At 44.0% G+C, this 19832-nt stretch overlaps 2 protein-coding genes across 3 annotated transcripts in view; one reads left to right on the top strand and one right to left on the bottom strand.

The window, feature by feature from the left end:
• TMEM68 (transmembrane protein 68) overlaps positions 1-17070 on the bottom strand; it is a 33190-nt gene extending 16120 nt beyond the window's left edge. The window contains exons 1-4 of one of the 2 annotated variants that reach the window (XM_040433622.1): positions 16941-17070; positions 11753-11875; positions 8811-9192; positions 3154-3321 (exon numbers count right to left, since the gene is read on the bottom strand). In XM_040433622.1, coding sequence (XP_040289556.1) covers positions 3154-3321; positions 8811-9192; positions 11753-11755 — 553 coding nt within the window. In that variant the 5' untranslated portion in view covers positions 11756-11875; positions 16941-17070. The remainder of the gene's footprint in view (positions 1-3153; positions 3322-8810; positions 9193-11752; positions 11876-16940) is intronic. The other variant, XM_040433623.1, reaches the window with a different exon arrangement.
• A 182-nt stretch (positions 17071-17252) lies between these two features.
• The window catches only part of TGS1 (trimethylguanosine synthase 1), an 85324-nt gene continuing 82744 nt past the window's right edge, over positions 17253-19832 (top strand). The window contains exon 1 of the mRNA XM_040433624.1: positions 17253-17366. The gene's annotated coding sequence lies outside the window, so the exon portion shown is untranslated. The remainder of the gene's footprint in view (positions 17367-19832) is intronic.

Below are 19832 nucleotides of genomic sequence, written 5' to 3'. Positions count from 1 at the left end.
CACCTATGTTTCAACAATGAAGGCAGTATGTGAGGCAATAAAAGAGAAACGCTGTGGGAAGTTGTCGGCGGGTGTGTTGCTGCTTCACGACAATGCGCCAGCTCACGAGTCTCGCAAATCATAAGCTGCTACCAGGGAATGCGGCTTCATGGAGCTGAACCATTCACCCTACAGTCCAGACTTGGCTCCCAGTGATTGCGTTCTCTTTCAGAACCCGAAGAAATTTCTGCGTGGGCAACAATTTCCTGATGATAATGTAGTCAAAGAGGCAATAGCAGGGTACCTGCAGCAGCAAGGAGTCTCCTTCTATTCTAAGGGCCTCTGATCACTGGAAGTGAAGTGTAATAAGTGTGCTGAAGTCAAGGGAGATTACATTGAAAGGTTCCATTTTCTCAGAAAATTTTGTTTACATTTTCAGGTTGATAACTTATCAAACATCCCTCATATTTATGCCGGTTTTCTGCACGTGTCTGCTAGGAATGATTAGCCATGTTCTTGTAAGGTCAGCCACTTGGACAGGATGTAGTCGTCTGACAACTACTACTAGCTATTGTGGGATTACATTTTTGTCAAATAGACTGCCCTCCACGCCCCATCTCTTAGCTCTCCCTTCAGTAGGATATCCCCAGAATCATCCTTTTTGTTAGAACATCAATGCTGGCATCGTCGGTGGAGGAAGTAGCTAGCTTCTTTTCCTATATGGATTTCAACAGCAATCAGTACAGCTGGCAGACAGCGGTGTACCTACCATGGAGGCAGACCACGCGACTGCTATGGGATCCAGGACATGGATAAGCAGTAAGTTGTGCAAGAATTTGCAGTTTTTTTAAAGTATGCATCATGGGGCTGAATGGTGGCTCAGTGGTCAACATTCAATTCTGACCAATGACCACATCGGCATGACATTCTGAAAGGTTAATTAACCTCTTATGTAATTGGTCCTGATGCATCCTGTATCAGCACCTCATAACAGAGACATCCTGTATCAGCACCCTCATAACCGGGACAGCCTGTATCAGCACCCTCATAACAGAGACAGCCTGTATCAGCACCCTCATAACAGAGACATCCTGTATCAGCACCTCATAACAGAGACATCCTGTATCAGCACCTCATAACAGAGACATCCTGTATCAGCACCTCATAACAGAGACATCCTGTATCAGCACCCTCATAACAGAGACATTCTGTATCAGCACCCTCATAACAGAGACATTCTGTATCAGCACCCTCATAACAGAGACATTCTGTATCAGCACCCTCATAACAGAGACATTCTGTATCAGCACCCTCATAACAGAGACATTCTGTATCAGCACCTCATAACAGAGACATCCTGTATCAGCACCCTCATAACCGGAACAGCCTGTATCAGCACCCTCATAACAGAGACATCCTGTATCAGCTCCCTCATAACAGAGACAGCCTGTATCAGCACCCTCATAACAGAGACAGCCTGTATCAGCACCCTCATAACAGAGACATTCTGTATCAGCACCCTCATAACAGAGACATTCTGTATCAGCACCCTCATAACAGAGACATTCTGTATCAGCACCCTCATAACAGAGACATTCTGTATCAGCACCTCATAACAGAGACATCCTGTATCAGCACCCTCATAACCGGAACAGCCTGTATCAGCACCCTCATAACAGAGACATCCTGTATCAGCTCCCTCATAACAGAGACAGCCTGTATCAGCACCCTCATAACAGAGACAGCCTGTATCAGCACCTCATAACAGAGACATCCTGTATCAGCACCCTCATAACAGAGACATTCTGTATCAGCACCCTCATAACAGAGACATTCTGTATCAGCACCCTCATAACAGAGACATTCTGTATCAGCACCCTCATAACAGAGACATTCTGTATCAGCACCCTCATAACAGAGACATCCTGTATCAGCACCTCATAACAGAGACATCCTGTATCAGCACCCTCATAACCGGAACAGCCTGTATCAGCACCCTCATAACAGAGACATCCTGTATCAGCTCCCTCATAACAGAGACAGCCTGTATCAGCACCCTCATAACAGAGACAGCCTGTATCAGCACCCTCATAACAGAGACATTCTGTATCAGCACCCTCATAACAGAGACATTCTGTATCAGCACCCTCATAACAGAGACATTCTGTATCAGCACCTCATAACAGAGACATCCTGTATCAGCACCCTCATAACCGGAACAGCCTGTATCAGCACCCTCATAACAGAGACATCCTGTATCAGCTCCCTCATAACAGAGACAGCCTGTATCAGCACCCTCATAACAGAGACAGCCTGTATCAGCACCTCATAACAGAGACATCCTGTATCAGCACCCTCATAACAGAGACATCCTGTATCAGCACCCTCATAACAGAGACATTCTGTATCAGCACCCTCATAACAGAGACATTCTGTATCAGCACCCTCATAACAGGGACATTCTGTATCAGCACCCTCATAACAGAGACATTCTGTATCAGCACCCTCATAACAGAGACATCCTGTATCAGCACCTCATAACAGAGACATCCTGTATCAGCACCCTCATAACCGGAACAGCCTGTATCAGCACCCTCATAACAGAGACATCCTGTATCAGCTCCCTCATAACAGAGACAGCCTGGATCAGTGCCTCTGTAACAGACAGGGCTCCCATAACTGATCCAGGGTACACCGATGCCTACATGTCAAAGATATTTTGAAATAGTGGAAGAAATCAGCGCCAAGTGATTTGCCTAGGATCAGCACACATACCCCTAGACCCAGGGTTTTTATAGGCATCACGTTTGCAGGGACTACATGCCGGAAAGCTAACTACCACAAAATTATAAAAATGCATAATTATTTGGTGCACTTCAGAATATACAATACAATTACGCAGTGACAAGTACAATTACGCAGTGACATTAGTAAAGTAAAAAGCATTACAAAAAGGCATTATAATGCCACCTCTGACCTGCATGAAAGCCAAAATGATTCACCATACAAAACACTTTTTTTTTTGCTTTTCAAGCAATCTTAGTAAAATAGGGACAGAATGAGAAGGCCAGATGGTTCTTATTGTAATAAATTATGGGTTTCCATGTCTGGCTCTAGATATAATAGTCACTTACCCAGCAGATTGCTTTCAAATACCACGGCGTGATCACTTACCTGGTATTTTGAAAAGAAAGTGGTCCCCCACCGAGTGACAAGTCCTTCCTTTCAGGAGAATGACCCTTGATACAAAATAATAATAGTCTACAGGAAGCGCCCCATGATAGTACACAATTAGTGCAGGCCCATTCTCAGGAATTTTATCCAAGCCATGAATTTCATAACCTGTATAGAAAGAGAACAAAATACAGGCCTCACATAAGGTCTATCATTGATAAGAAAAATAACACCAGAGCAAAGTTTCATCAGCTATTTAGCCAGGATTTAAAAAAAAAACAACAAAAAAAAACAAAACATGTATTTTCTTAAAGGGGTACTCTGGGACCACCATCATCAATATGACATCAGTGGGGGTCTGACAACCAGCAACCCTATTGATCAGCTGTAAGCGGCAGCCACAGGTTCCAGAAGTAAAGAACACCACAGCTCCATACACTGTGTAGTGGCCATTCTCAAGTACTGCAGCTCAGCTCCCATTCACTGGAATAGAAGCATCAGCTACCCAAGACAGCCTCTACACAGTATATGGAGCTGTGCTGGTCCAGTCTGTACACTGTTTACTTCTAGAACCTGCAGCTGCCACTAACAGATGATTTGTGGGGGCTGCTGGGTGTCAGACCACTACCAATATCAGATGGATGACCTTAGATAGGTCATTAATATGTTAGATTCAGAGAACCCATTTAAGGGCTATGGAAAAATTATTTTTACACAAGTTAGTGGTTACCTTGAGTGAAAAAGTAGCACTAAATTTTTAGGCTGTAATAAACCCAAATATTTAGTTTAGAATTTGCTCCAAGTTTCAGACTTTGCACATTTGGTGTGTCCCTCCCAACAATACATGCTGGATCTGTGTGTCCAGGATGCTGCTGTCCTCTCCCTGTAGACTGCCTGGTGTGTACGCTTTATACCCATCGACAGCTTGTGTGAACTCTACAGGACCCTATCCCCCCTATCCACACACACATCTGCCATGTCCACCTTCCTGCTGTACTGTCTATAACACCTACAGGAGGGAGCAGGTGAGCTGTCAGAAGCAGGAGCAGTCAGATTCAGCAGCTAGGTGAGGGAGGTACACAAACTCTGCAGAAGCAAAACGGTAGGATTTTTTTTTTTTGTCGAAGATTATTTAGAAAGCTGGTTCATTCGGCATTTAGGAAGCAAAAGAACAATAAAATAATTCAGTACAAAGGTATCCATACATTTTACAACACTATGGCTTATCCCTACAAAGGATGCATTAAAACCACAGGAACACAAGGGATACATACCATCATAGTTAAAGGGGTATCCGGGAATTTGGTATGATGGTCTATCCTCAAGCTAAGAGTTCAATATAAATTTTCAAATACGTTGCCGGGATGGTTCTAATTGCAGCGAGTCCCAAAGTGAAGTGGGACCTTATTCACAAAAACAGTACATATATAGGAGCCGTGCAAAACTCTAAACCAATAGGACTGATGTGCGTCTTCCACCAACTTTCAGCAAGCACACACTAGCTTCGTTAGGCGTTTCTTTCCATTAACATCCTGTGAGATTTTAGAAAAGACACACACATAGTGAAGCACTGCAACAACCAGCCGTTCCTCCTATCGATGTTATACTCACAAGTGTATAAGAAGAATATGCGCCTCAAAAGAAAGCCGACCAGTAGGTCCTCTGCACGGTTGTTCTCGTTGTGCCTCCTACAGATGATTCAATATTGCTCCCATAGTGAAAATCCGTATTTTAAAATTCCTAAATATGGTTTATTATACTCACATTTAAATAGGATAAAATGCGCAACAATAAAATCAACACAAATCAATGGTCCTGCCTTATAGTATCGCCACCTTGCCAGTTAGCCTGCACTCGTTCTACTCCAATGTAAGTCAGACCCTTCAGATTTTTATTATGGGCAGTTTTAAAATGTAACGGAACTTCATGGGTTTCTATTCCCATTTTAATATTTCTGATATGTTCTTGTACTCAGATTTTTTATTTCCTCATGGTGCGGCCGAGGTACTGGAGGCCACATGGGCACTCCAGCACGTAGACTACACCCGAGGACTCCCACGTAATGTCACCCACAATCTTTAGATTTCTATGGTTTGCTAATATTTTTATGGCCGCCTGGGAAAAGGAGAGAATAAGTCCCAATTTGCACAGAAGCACAGATTTAGGCAAATTAACAGTATGCAAAGATATATAGACGATTGCCTATTGTTTTGGGAAGGAGAAAAAATAGGATTAGAAAATTTTCTGGAGTCCCTAAATAACAATGATTGGAATATTAAATTTACCAGTTTTATTACCAACACATCTGTTGATTTTTTAGATTTAACCATCTATATAGAAGGGGAATATTTTAAAACTAAAACCTTCTTCAAAAGTACGGACGTTAATGGTTATATTGATACCAATAGTTGTCACTACAGACCTTGGTTGGAGAACATCCCAAAGGGACAACTAAAACGAATTAGACCCAATTGTTCGGAGGTAGCAATATATAGAGAACAGAGTCGTATTATACAGGATCAATTTAAAGAGAAAGGGTATGATGAGCAACAAATGATTAAATGTAGCCAAGAAGTAGAGGAAGTGAAAACAGAAAAGACAGATAGAGAAAATGGCACAAAAAAGGACTTTCAATTTTCCTTCTTGACACAGTATTCTGCGCCAGCAGGATTAATAAAAAATGCGGTAAAAAAAAAAAAACTGGGCTACGTTAAAGAATGATCCAGTTATAGGTAAATTATAACCGGACCGCCCAGATGTGATTTTTAGAAAAGTCCCGAACCTACAGAACCACTTAGTGCACAGTGCGGTAGCAATAAAAGAACGGAAGAATAGCCAAAATAGGTTCCTCTGGTGCGGGTTTTATTCACCCTGTAAAAAACCGTAGTAAAGAAAAAACAGAAGGTAAGACAGGCAACTACCATACACTCTAACAAAAGAGATAGAAATTTAAGATTGTGGGTGACATTACGTGGGAGTCCTCGGGTGTAGTCTACGTGCTGGAGTGCCCATGTGGCCTCTAGTACCTCGGCCGCACCATGAGGAAATTAAAAATATCAGAATACAAGAACATATCAGAAATATTAAAAAGGGAATAGAAACCCATGGAGGTCCGTTACATTTTAAAACTGCCCATAATAAAAATCCGAAGGGCCTGACTTACATTGGAGTAGAACGAGTGCAGGCTAACTGGCGATACTATAAAAAAGATTGATTGAACTGAAGTAAAATGGATCTATGAGATGGGTACATTACAACCGCATGGTCTGAACATGGAGTTGGACCTGAAACCCTGTCTCATAGATTAGAGCACACCCAGCCAGCCACAGCAACTCAACATTGGGAACACATGTGTGAGAGGGAGAAACTGAATCGGAGTGAGTGCCATAGCTTTTGGTAGAGTATCATTTGCTTTATCTGCTTTTGAAGAATTTTAACGTTCATGCCCCGGTCTGTTATCTTGGGAATTAGAGAAAAACTAAGGTACATCAGAATGTAGCAAAGGAAACTGAGTCAGAGTTTTTAGCAAAGTATTGAGAATAGTGGGTGGAGTGAACTTGGGGATTTAAGGATTGTGGGAATGCTTGGAAGCCACGCCCCTGATGAAGCCATTTGGAGCGAAACCCGGGTCGGCAGGACCATTGATTTGTGTTGATTTTATTGTTGCGCATTTTATCCTATTTAAATGTGAGTATAATAAACCATATTTAGGAATTTTAAAATATGGATTTTCACTATGGGAGCAATATTGAATCATCTGTAGGAGGCACAACGAGAACAACCGTGCAGAGGACCTACTGGTCGGCTTTCTTTTGAGGCGCATATTCTTCTTATACACTTGTGAGTATAACATCGAGAGGAGGAACGGCTGGTTGTTGCAGTGCTTCACTATGTGCGTGTCTTCTCTAAAATCTCACAGGATGTTAATCGAAAGAAACGCCTAACGAAGCTAGTGTGTGCTTGCTGAAAGTATGTGGAAGACGCACATCAGTCCTTTTTTATATATGTACTGTCCTCAAGCTAGGTGATTCAATATCAGATAGGCAGGGGTGCTGTTAAAAGTGGCCGCTGTGCTCACCGGAGCTCAGGTACGCTCTGCGGTCTCTTCACAGCTCACCAAGCCCAGCGCCATATATTGTATAATGACTGTGCTTGAGATTGCAGCTCAGCCCCATTCACTTGAATGAGCTGCACCTTGACCACATGACAGACGTACAGTGACATCACTGGCCTAAGCGCTCACGGAGGGTCGTGGCCTCTTCCAAAAGCTGGTCGTGGCGGTGCCGGGAGTTGGATCCCCTCCAATCTGATATTGAATGACCTATCTTGAGAATAGGCCATCAATATCAAATTCCTGTATAACCCCTTTAACATGTCCTCTGTATAGAGGGGCTCATTGGCATCAAATAATACAGTAGGCAGTGAAAGTATTTTTTTTAAAACATTAGAGTTACAATGGGACAGATCTGTCTAACAAAAGTTCAATGCAGCAAACTGTCAGTGTAGATGACCCGTGTGGACGCACCCTTCCTGCGTGTAAAGTGCAAAAAGAGAAACTATACCTATGAACAGAACTATTTTTCGTCCGCACCAAATCCGCATTTTTTGTGGCTCGGATGCGGACCCATTCACTTCTATGAGGTCACAAAAGATGCGGACAGCCCCGCAAAAAATTAGCACATGTTTTACAGACAAGGATAGGACGTTCCATTCTGCAAATGGCAACAGCCGTGTGCATGAGCCCTAAGTCATGCCTTGTGCTCTGTTATTTAAAGAGGTTGTCTCACTTCAGCAAATGGCATTTATCATGTAGACACCGTTAATACCAGGGATTGTGTATTTAATCATTTTTCCATCACATTATACACTTCTCGTATCCAGGAGTTACAACCATCCTGTAATCCAGGAGTGGTGGCCGTGCTTGTACACTATAGGAAAAAGCTCTGGCCTCTCTGGTGACTGGGACCATGGTAGCACACATAGGCACGCATGCGCAGCCAGCGAAGGAATCCAGCCAGCAAAGGAAGCAATATGGACAATCCCAATACATTAGTAAGTGCCTTGTATTAACTTTATCTACATGATAAATACTATTTTCTGAAGTGAGACAGCCCCTTTAAGTATTACCAAAGAACCCTTTTAATAATTTTTTTTTTAATCACAATTGTAATAACCTGTCACCACCCCTGACATCTCTGTTTTAGTAACTACTTCTGTTGTTCATTTATTCCTAGAACTTTGCATTATGCCGTTCCTCAGTTATTCCTCCTAGAACTGTTTGAATAAATGCGATAACTAGGTGTTACTAGTTGGGGGGGGGGGGGGGGGGGGCCTACACACCGACATTCTCCAATCAGTGTTGATAGTATCAAACTGAGTAAGGACACCGCATTTTGACAAGGGGTTGGTAACAACACCCAGTTGTCATATTACTCATAAATATTCAGGAGGAACAACAGAGGTACGGGCCAAAGCAAATGTATTAGAATGGTTATTACATGGGGAATGTAATATTTACCGGTCCTCCAGCTATTTGGCATACAATGACTCCACAATGCCTCTTGGTTAATAGTATTTGGCCCACAATTATGTTACAGTAAACTCAGTTTCTGCATCTAGTATGGTTGTCATTACTGCTAGCAAGCATTGATTTTTACCATGCCATATTGCAGCATGCCCATCCCAAAGTGTTGCCAATGTTGTCCGCGCGCCATCCCATATATTGTTGGAATATGCTTCTTTCAGTTTGTTTTTGCGCTTGTACACGTGGAGGAAAAGGATGGACAGGTAGATAAATAGGACAATAATGAAGGGTAGAATGAATACTATTATTAGTGGTGTGAAGACCCACATGAGGTAGTCTAGGTAATTTAAATAATCCTCCAAATTGTCCAACTCTAGCCATTCCAGAAGGATCTCCAAGAGGCAGGTCAGGTAGGTGAGAGACGGGCCCATGTCACATGACCCGTTATAAGCCTGCATCTTCAATGCTGAACCTAAGGCACAGGCAGGTGATCTCAGAGGCGTCTGTTCTCCATCCTAAAACAAAAGCCAATAAAACATTAAGACCAAACATGTAGCCAAGTTATGCTCTTGAAATTTCTCTCCAAACGTCACCGCTAAGTTGCCAGTTTTCCACTATTCGACCAATAATTTACCTTTTCGGGAAACGAAAGTGGCATAAACTGCAAGATATCTAAAAGAACCGGAAAAAGTGTGGCCGATCCAAGTGATCATTGCAAATACTGGTGATACAAGTTGAATATTGCAGGAGTTTTGATAAACGTTCCCAAATCGATTTACGGATCATGGCTTCACCAGTGACAGTCGGGCAGCGCTGCTTTATAGAGAGATCACTACCTGTCTTTATAGAGAGATCACTACCTGTCTTATATTTTACAGCCATTTTCTTTTTTCTCACACTTTTCAATGTTTTTAGCCTAATTTTCACACGGTTATATTCAAGTACCAACAAAATCCTGAGGTCATGGAGACACGAGGCACAGAGTTGCCTCAGAGAAGGTATTGATAAGAGTAGAGCGAAGTGAAAAAAGAACAAGATGTCCCTTAAAGGGGTTGTTCACCTTTGTGGACGTTTTCTACAGACCCCACAACATGGCCAGACCCGCGGTGGTGATCATACTAACCTGATCCCCACCAGCTCTGCACATCCTGGGTTTGCACGTTAACATCCAGTTTGACACCAGGTCACGTGACCGCTGCAGCCTATGACCCTAGCTGTCATGTGTCACCCATGCATTACATGACCGAATGCATGGATGGCATATCACCACTGCAGCCAGTCATTGGCTGCGGTGGTCACATGACCCAGCATCAAACTAGATGTTAACACGGAAACCCAGGATGTGCAGAGTTGGTGGGAATCAGGTAAGTATGATCACCACCGCAGTTTCGGACACACTTTGGGGTCTGTAGAGAACAAAGGGAAACAACTCCTTTAAGCTAAGTACTATTATTTCTTTCCATCCAATATACTGTACTTTACACACCTCATACAGTATAGAAAACTCTAGAAGACTGAGGCAACAGTAGTGGTTCCCTCTAAGGGTTCCCCCCAGCAGTTTTGACCCCTCAAACCTGATGATAGCGCTATATAGGTGACTGGTAGAGCAGTGTTAACATATCTCAGCTATGACTGAGAGATGGAAGTTTTAATGTGATCACAGGTGCCCAGTAGGCAGTCACTTCATGTACAATGCCCTGGCTCTCCCCAACCCCTCCGCCCTGAGTGACAGCTCTAGTGTCCAGCCGTAAGAACAGAGGGAGCATTTAGTACAGAGAGCCCAGGGTGCTGTCCATGAAGGGACCACCTCCTGGGCATTTGTGATAGCAGTGATTAAGACCTCAATTTCTCTGTGATGCAATCTGCATTTACAAGCAGTACATGCTGCTGCCACTTTTGGGGATTGTCCGGGTTTTTAATATTGATGAACTATCCTCAGGATAGGTCATTAATATCAGATCAGCAGGGGTCCAACAACCAGCACCCCCGCCGTTCAGCTGTACGGGGAGACTGCGAGCGCAGTGCGCACATACTATCTCCCGTCTCTCTTCCTGTCCGCTGCTTCTGTCCCATAGACATACAGCGGAGAGCAGGAAGAGAGAAGGGAGACGCACGCCATCTCCCCATAGCGTAGATAACCAGGGTGAGCCGAGTGTCAGACCCCCGGTGATCTGATATTGATGACCTATACAATAATAAAAGGCCCGGACAAACCCTTTTAAGTACAAGGAGGCTGCAAGAACTCGGTGTGTGTGGCAACACTGTGGCCCATGCAGCACCATAGAAAAAAAAAAAAAGCTTAAGATCAAGGAGTCTACACTTTTTGATCCTGAATTATACAAAATCTAACAGAAAAAATCTCCTTATGCTTCTGTAAAGAATCAAAGCTTACAGCGATCTACAGAAGTCTACACCACTGTACAACTCAGTTTTTATTTGTGGGTCTTCTCGCTTTAAAGGGGTTTTCCAAGATTTTGATATTGATGACCTATCCTCAGGACAGGTTATCAATGTCAGATCAGGGGGATTCGACTCCTGGGACCCCCTGCCGATCAGCTGTTTGAGGAGGCCGCAGCTGTATTGCAGCTCAGCCCCATTCTTTTGAAGGACACGTGCCTAGGACACGTGACCGGTGAACGTGACATCACTCGCCTCTTCAAACAGGCGATTGTGGGGGTGTCAGCGGTCGGACTTCCTGAGGATAGGCCATCAATATCAAAATCTCAAAAAAAAACTCTAAAGGGGTTCTTCGTTCCTTTCATTATAGGTCGGCAACATGAGATTGGCAGGGGGCCTATACCCTGCAATCCCAATGACCAGCTGTTCCAGCAGCAGAGCTACTGCAGGACGGCTGATCTGAGGGGTCCCAGGTGAGGGACCGCCACTCCAGTTATGAAACTACAAATCCCAGCATGCTCTATTAACTTCTACAGGCGTTCCGAGAACACCCAAACAAGTGTGCATGCTGGGAGTCATGGTTTCATCACAGCTGCTGCCCTTTCACAGAACAGTCCATGCCCTGTACCACAACGAATGGTGTTTGTAGCTTTATCCCAAATTCCCCAACATACTCACCATATGACCACTCACCTGTGCACCTCACAGTACGCTATAGATACCTGGATAGTGAATCTCTCCATACATTGCAGATCCAGTTAAATATGTTCGGGATGGAAAGCAAGATTTGGCATATCCAACCTAAGATGAGACAGAAGCGTCCAGACAAGTTTTGGAGGACCAGGCTATTACTTGCACAGTATGTTTTATAATGTAATACCAATGCGGTGGATTTTCCACAGAAAACAAGTGTAAAGTCAAAGCGACTGAGTAACTGTGCACCCCTATTACTGTGACCCAAATCATCACTAGAAACAGCCGGGTACAAAGCAAGGCCATCCATTCCCTTCGACCCTTCATTCTTGTGATCAGTGGTAATACCAGTTGTAGCCCCCACAATCATCCAGCATGGATGGCATACTATAGTACCATGCCGCCCTTCATTATTAGTGTACACTTTCTCTAAATCTGGACAACCCTTTTAAAGGGGTCATCTCATGAAGACAATTTTTTTTAATGGGAGTCAACTTGATGTTCGGCTGATTCCTCCACATCTTGCATCGACCAGCTTTTATGGTAGGAGGACTTCAACAAAGTCACTGCCGGGGAAATGTAGTGTAGGGTCCATGTAATGGCTCTCATGATGTCCATATGCTCTAAAAGGCATACAGGTACAAGTAAAACGTGTTTATGGGACTACAAAACTGATTGTCCTTAGAACAGGCCACCAATCTCAGATGGGTGAAGGTCCCGGCACCCACCTTGATCAATGGACAGAAGAGAACGGGATGCTTCACGGAAGTTACAATAATTTTGAATTGCAATTCTCTTACAGAAAAGATGATGGAAAAGTCCATGTGGACAATGCTTTTATAGGCACCGCACTGAGGTAATTACCAGAAGAACTTCAGCTGTAATCTGAGCAAACTATGTGCTAACTAGGGAGAGATTCAGTGTCCTAATAGGAAGGATTGACCTAAATACCGGCCCTCCATTACTCCTTCCAGTCCTGCCCAGTTCCTTAGTCTTCAGGAGTCCAGGAACAAATAATACATAAAGGCTCCATTCACACATCCGCAATTCCGTTCCGCAAAAAAAAAAATAGAAACATAGACATTTTCTATGAGAGTGCCGGCGATGTGCTTCCGAAAAATGCGGAACGCACACTGCCGGTGTCCGTGTTTTGCGGATCCGAAAAACACACACGGATGTGTGAATGGACCCTTAGGCTCCCAGCACACTTTGCATTCCGCAAATCAAGGACACCGGCAATGTGAGTTCCGGATTTTGCGGACCGTACATTGCTGGCACTAATAGAATATTCCTACTCTTGTCCGCAATTGCGGACAAGAATAGGGCATGTTCTATTTTTTTCGGCAACGGAGATGCGGACCCGGAAGTGCGGACCCGTAGAAATGAATGGGTCCGCAATTCCGTTCCGCAAAATGCGGAACGGAATTGCGGATGTGTGAATGGAGCCTAAGGGTGCATTTACTTGTCCGTATGTGTTTTGCGGATCCGCAAAACACGGACACCGGCAATGTGCGTTCCGCATTTTGCGGACCGCACATCGCCGGCACTCTCATAGAAAATGCCTATGTTCTATTTTTTTGCGGAATTGTGAGCCCCATTGGGGACAGTGTGGTGCTAATGTCTGTAAAGTGCTGCAGAATATGTCAGCGCTATATAAGTGCATAAAAAAATAGAATTCTTTTTTGAGATTTGATTATTTTATAGTATTGATGTCGGGGGTATGTTAAAATTTTGTGTTAGCTTTCTGTATAAATCCCTATTTATAGTATTATGTTAAAAGTTATCATTTTGTATTGTGGCTGTCCCTCGGGGTTTGGAACGCATGGTGAAACGCATACGCCATCTTGAGCACGTGTTTTTTATATCACTTCCTGTCTGTGGAACGCTGTTCCGGTTTTATGCCATTTTGCGCATGCGCAGTTTGGTTTTGGGAACGCCGGGGGCGCTGATACTCCATTACATTACACCTATATCATGTGCTGCCTCTGACCATGCGATTATGGTTTTTCTGATTACGATACAACACCTCTGTTAGAGACCCCTGAGGAAGCTGGCGATTCCAGCCGTACACGTGGGGTGCGGCGGCATCTGTGCACTCTGCCTGCCTGGGTATTGCAACCTGTTTGATGTCATGTATATCATATACATTGCATTGTCCGCATTTAGGACCGGCTGTGCACGCGCATTGGATTTATCTTTTGTCCTGCACAAGGTCCTTATTGTATACAATATTTCAACTTTTTGTGTGTTTAATAAAATAAGTATTGCTTTCACTTTGTGATGCGCAGCTTTTTAGGCTACATTCACACGAACGTATTTGGTTTCCGTGTCCTTTCTGTTTTTTTGTAGATAGGATGCAGACCCATTCGCTTCAATGGGTCAGCAAACAAATGCGGACAGCACACCGTGTGCTATCCACATCCGTATGTCCTTTCCGTAGCAAGCCCCCCCCCCCCCAAAAAAAAAAAAAAACGGAACGTGTCCTATTCTTGTCCATTTTGCGGCCTTCCAAGCGCCGGACATGCTGCCACATACCTTTAATGTGGCGGCATCTTCTCCGCTCACCACCGCGTGCTTAGCTAGCTCCTGATGAGTCACCATTGTGATGAAACGCGTCGAGCCAGACGCTGATGTGGGGTCTCATAGTTAGCTGAGGGCATCTTCTTTTCAATTAGGAGGTAACATAGGGGCTTTATAACCAAAATTTGGGCACTGGGTGCCGCAACCAAGGTCCCAGGCTTCCCTAGTGTGTGTTGATCATGGAGGCTACTCTTTAGGAAGAGCGACAACAGAATATCACTATCCTCCTGTACCCCTAGGATAGCACAGTCATATCTAACAGGTATGTGTCTAGCAGAACATGTGCTTGGCAACATTTTTCTTTCTTTTTCTTATTTGTTGGTGGAGGGGGTCAATCTGGTGATAGTTCCCGAGTGGACCCTCACCAATTTACCGTGAACCTCATGGGCACTGGACACATACAACTCATATGCTGCTAGTCCTCTTTGTGGTCGGGCACAACTGACCCCTCCATCTAATATGCAGGCAAGTTACTCGCCCCTGTTTATAATTTTGTGTATCAATAAAGTTACTATTTTAGCGCCTCTTCCCCACAGTGACATGGACAAGGATAGGCACTGTTACAATGGATCCGCAAAAAAAAAAAAAAAAAGAATGTCATACGGACATCATCAGTTTTTTTTGTGGATCCGCAATTTGCAGACCGCAAAACACATACGGTCCTGTGAATGTAGCCTTAGTTATTCATTTTTTAAGCGTGTGAACAGGCCCTAAGGATACAACCATGTGTCGTATAAGCCAAAGATCTGCAGCGTCCACAGTAACAGCAAGAAAATAACAAACATCTCATCGACACTGCAGAAATATACGGCACAGGATGGCAATTTATGGAAAACTCACGGAACGATATAAGATGCCTGCAAGAAGTAGTGTACATGGCGGTGACCGCCGAGTGTCCAGAAACCACCCAGGGCCGGATGAACGAAGGTTGTAGATACTCTCGGTCTTGCCTTTTATTTGGATTAACAGGAAGTTGTGCAGGAGGACTACAAAAAGATGGCGCCTTATAAGAACAGCACCACACCTGCCCATTGGTTGTATGCGGTATTACAGCTTGGCCCTGATTCACTTCAAGGAAGCAGAGCAGACACAAACCCATGGTCGGGTGTAAAGCTGTTTTTGGAAAAGCCCTTTAAGACACAAGCCACCAGCCAAATGAGGTCTCAAGCCAGACCAGCAAGGGGGAAGAGAGCTAGGAACTGTATATATATATAAATACACACACAAACACTTTTGCACTGCCTGCCATCAGCTCTATCCTACTATACTCACCTTTATGTGTTACACTAGGTAGGAGGTGTGTGTGACACAATATAGGTGGGTGCTATGTGACACTAGGTGGGAGGTGTGTGACATTATTGAGGTGGGAGCTGTGTGACATTAGGTGGGTGCTATGTGACACTAGGTGGGAGGTGTGTGACACTATATAGGTGGGTGCTATGTGACACTATATAGGTGGGAGGTGTGTGACACTATTTAGGTGGGTGCTATGTGACACTAGGTGGGAGGTGTGTGACACTAGGTGGGTGCTATGTGACACTAGGTGGGAGGTGTGTGTGACTAGGTGGGAGGTGTGTGTGACACTATATAGGTGGGTGCTATGTGACACTAGGTGGGAGGTGTGTGTGTGACACTAGGTGGGTGCTATGTGACACTAAGTGGGAGGTGTGTGTGACACTAAGTGGGAGGTGTGTGTGACACTAAGTGGGAGGTGTGTGTGACACTAGGTGGGAGGTGTGTGACACTATATAGGTGGGTGCTATGTGACACTAGGTGGGAGGTGTGTGACATTATTGAGGTGGGAGCTGTGTGACACTAGGTGGGTGCTATGTGACACTATATAGGTGGGTGCTATGTGACACTATATAGGTGGGTGTTATGTGACACTAGGTGGGAGGTGTGTGACATTATTGAGGTGGGAGCTGTGTGACACTAGGTGGGTGCTATGTGACACTAGGTGGGAGGTGTGTGTGACTAGGTGGGAGGTGTGTGTGACACTATATAGGTGGGTGCTATGTGACACTAGGTGGGAGGTGTGTGTGACACTAGGTGGGTGCTATGTGACACTAGATGGGAGGTGTGTGACACTAGGTGGGAGGTGTGTGTGACACTATTTCTGACACAATCATACATCACACCAGGGGGTCACATACATGCACTGTTATAGCATACCTCCCAACTTTTTGGACGGTCAAATAGGGACACTAATGGTTTATTGTTTGAAAGGTCCACTTTTCCTGCATATTTATATACTGCAATAATTTTTGCGTTATTGTGTGAAAAAATTCTATCTGAATATAAACATTTCTAAAATCCAAATTGCATCAACTAATTAAATAATATGCAAGGCAAGCTCTAATATACAGATAGGAACCAGGGAAACACTTTCTGGATTAACATTGTAAATGTAATAATGCAAAACTGTACCTCACACCAAAAAGAGGGACATTTATTGAGCAAAAAGGGGAACTGTGCCTCCAAAAGAGGGACACTTGGGAGGTATGTATAGGGTGACAGGACCCTGGACCCACATAACACATGGAGAAGCACAGGGCTCCTCTCCATGACGTGTCACCAATCACACAATACCCACCCCGATAGATACCAGTGTCCAAGCTTCTACCAGGAGCACCTCCAGCGCTGTACAACTCCAAGTGACTACAATACCCAGCATGCCATGCCCAGCAGTCGTCTTCCTGCCTCCAGTCACACGGACGTCGGAGGCGGGACTTTGTGGTGTCAACACAGAAAAGCATGCCGGGAGATGTAGTCTGCAGATGGCGCTGAGGGAAGCGTTCCCCTGAGCCGCAGTGAATGAGCATTGTATGGGAGCACTGTGCGTCCTCTGAGGGCAGGAAGCAGGAAATGTTGCAGTGCATGCTGGGGGTGGTAGTTTTGTTATGTACTTTCATGAACACATCTACTGGAGCCCATGCTGAATTCGGTGGCGTGAGGATGAGGGGACATGTCGTCTGTATTTACCTGCCTCACAAGTGACGAGAGAGCGGGGTGACCGCACGTATGTGTGTATGGACAGTGCATGTTATGTGTGTGTGTATGGACCGTGCATGTTATGTATATATATATGTGTGTGTGTGTGTGTATGGACAGTGCATGTTATATGTGTGTGTGTGTATGGACAGTGCATGTTATATATATGTGTGTGTGTATGGACCGTGCATGTTATATATATGTGTGTGTGTATGGACAGTGCATGTTATATATATGTGTGTGTATGGACAGTGCATGTTATATATATGTGTGTGTATGGACAGTGCATGTTATGTGTGTGTGTATGGACCGTGCATGTTATGTATGTATATATATATATATGTGTGTGTGTGTATGGACAGTGCATGTTATATGTGTGTGTGTGTATGGACAGTGCATGTTATATATATGTGTGTGTATGGACAGTGCATGTTATATATATGTGTGTGTATGGACAGTGCATGTTATATATATGTGTGTGTATGGACAGTGCATGTTATATATATGTGTGTGTATGGACAGTGCATGTTATATATATGTGTGTGTATGGACAGTGCATGTTATATGTGTGTATGGACAGTGCATGTTATATGTGTGTATGGACAGTGCATGTTATATGTGTGTATGGACAGTGCATGTTATATGTGTGTATGGACAGTGCATGTTATATGTGTGTATGGACAGTGCATGTTATATGTGTGTATGGACAGTGCATGTTATATGTGTGTATGGACAGTGCATGTTATATGTGTGTATGGACAGTGCATGTTATATGTGTGTATGGACAGTGCATGTTATATGTGTGTATGGACAGTGCATGTTATATGTGTGTATGGACAGTGCATGTTATATGTGTGTATGGACAGTGCATGTTATATGTGTGTATGGACAGTGCATGTTATATGTGTGTATGGACAGTGCATGTTATATGTGTGTATGGACAGTGCATGTTATATGTGTGTATGGACAGTGCATGTTATATGTGTGTATGGACAGTGCATGTTATATGTGTGTATGGACAGTGCATGTTATATGTGTGTATGGACAGTGCATGTTATATGTGTGTATGGACAGTGCATGTTATATGTAGAGTTGCAGCTCTTATTTACTGCATCATGTAAAGTGTCTGCTTTTGTGCATGCTTATATAAATGTGTCATGACACACACATGTCTATACACATACATACACACGGGTACATATAGGCATGGTGATCCACTACAGGTTTTGGACATCCACCACTTGCAGCACTTTTTCTTCTTGACACAAATGGCGCCCAAAAGCTGAGATTTCCATGCTAAGGTGTCATACGGGCGGTCCTATCAGCAGGGGTGGACTCCCAACTTTTGAAAAGAAGGAAGAGGGACACAATTTCTTTCTGCACTAGGCCACACCTCTAACTCCACCAAAAGCATAACTAAACACCTAATCCCACCCAGTACCCTAAATGCCCCCACATAGTAATTATTCCCCCTTTATGCCACCACACAGTAGTTATGCTAGTATTGTGCCCTCTTCACTGATTGTGCCCAGATATGTACCCCTCACATTAGTTATAGCTTTAAATTTGTTCACCTTTTCTGGTGCAAGAAACCATAAACAACCGGCATAGGAAAGAATCTTCCTCTTTTATTTTCTTAGTTAAAAATAAAATGCAAATAAAAAACAACGCTCTTCTGGGATCAGCAGGTCCCCTTCATCAGGTTAGGATTGCATACAAACACTATATGGATTGTGGATATATATACCCTTAAAATTAAAGGGGGGGTGTCCATGTAGGAAAAGAAAATGGTCCATTTGATAGATTAATGGTAAAATTAAAGAAATCATAATATAATAAAATACAATAATAATAGAGGAACATCAATAAGTGTGAGGAATCTCTAATAATATAAAACCTTAATTAAAGATAGAGGATCGCGTCTGCGAACCTCATATTAGTTATGACAGATATGTGCCCCCTCACATTAGCGATGCCCAGATATGTTCTCTCTTACCGTAGTTATGTCCAGGATTGTGCCCCATCACAGAAATATGCCCAGTTGTGCCCTCTCTCAGTAATACAGTATGCCCAGGATTATGCCCCCTTCTCAGAAAACAAAAAAAAATAAAAAATCCATATACTCCCCTCGTTCCCCAGCAGCAGCAGGATACACATCGGCTGCTCTGGTCTGTGTAGGAGGAGCAGAGGCTGACTGCCGACCAGCCGTCTGACCCCTCCCCCTGTACAGACTAGCGGTGTAGAGCACAGACAGGGGGGAGGAATGATGAAGCAGGGAGCCCACTGCTCTCTGCTTCATCATTACAGGCAACTGTCTCTGCTTCCTATGGAAGCAGGGACAGCTGCCTGAGAGCGGGACATATCTCCCCCGTACCGGGACCGCCACTGCAATCCGGGACCGTTAGGAGGTATGCCCAGGGGGCCACTAGAGCCTCCTCACGGCCACTGGCCAGAGAAGTAATGATCTGTCGCTCCCAGAGTTAATTAACGCTGG

Source organism: Bufo bufo, chromosome 5, assembly GCF_905171765.1.
Source record: "Bufo bufo chromosome 5, aBufBuf1.1, whole genome shotgun sequence".
NCBI classification, from domain to species: Eukaryota; Metazoa; Chordata; class Amphibia; order Anura; family Bufonidae; genus Bufo; species Bufo bufo.
The sequence above is the reverse complement of the archived record's forward strand: the minus strand, read 5'-3'. Positions and strand labels throughout refer to the sequence as shown.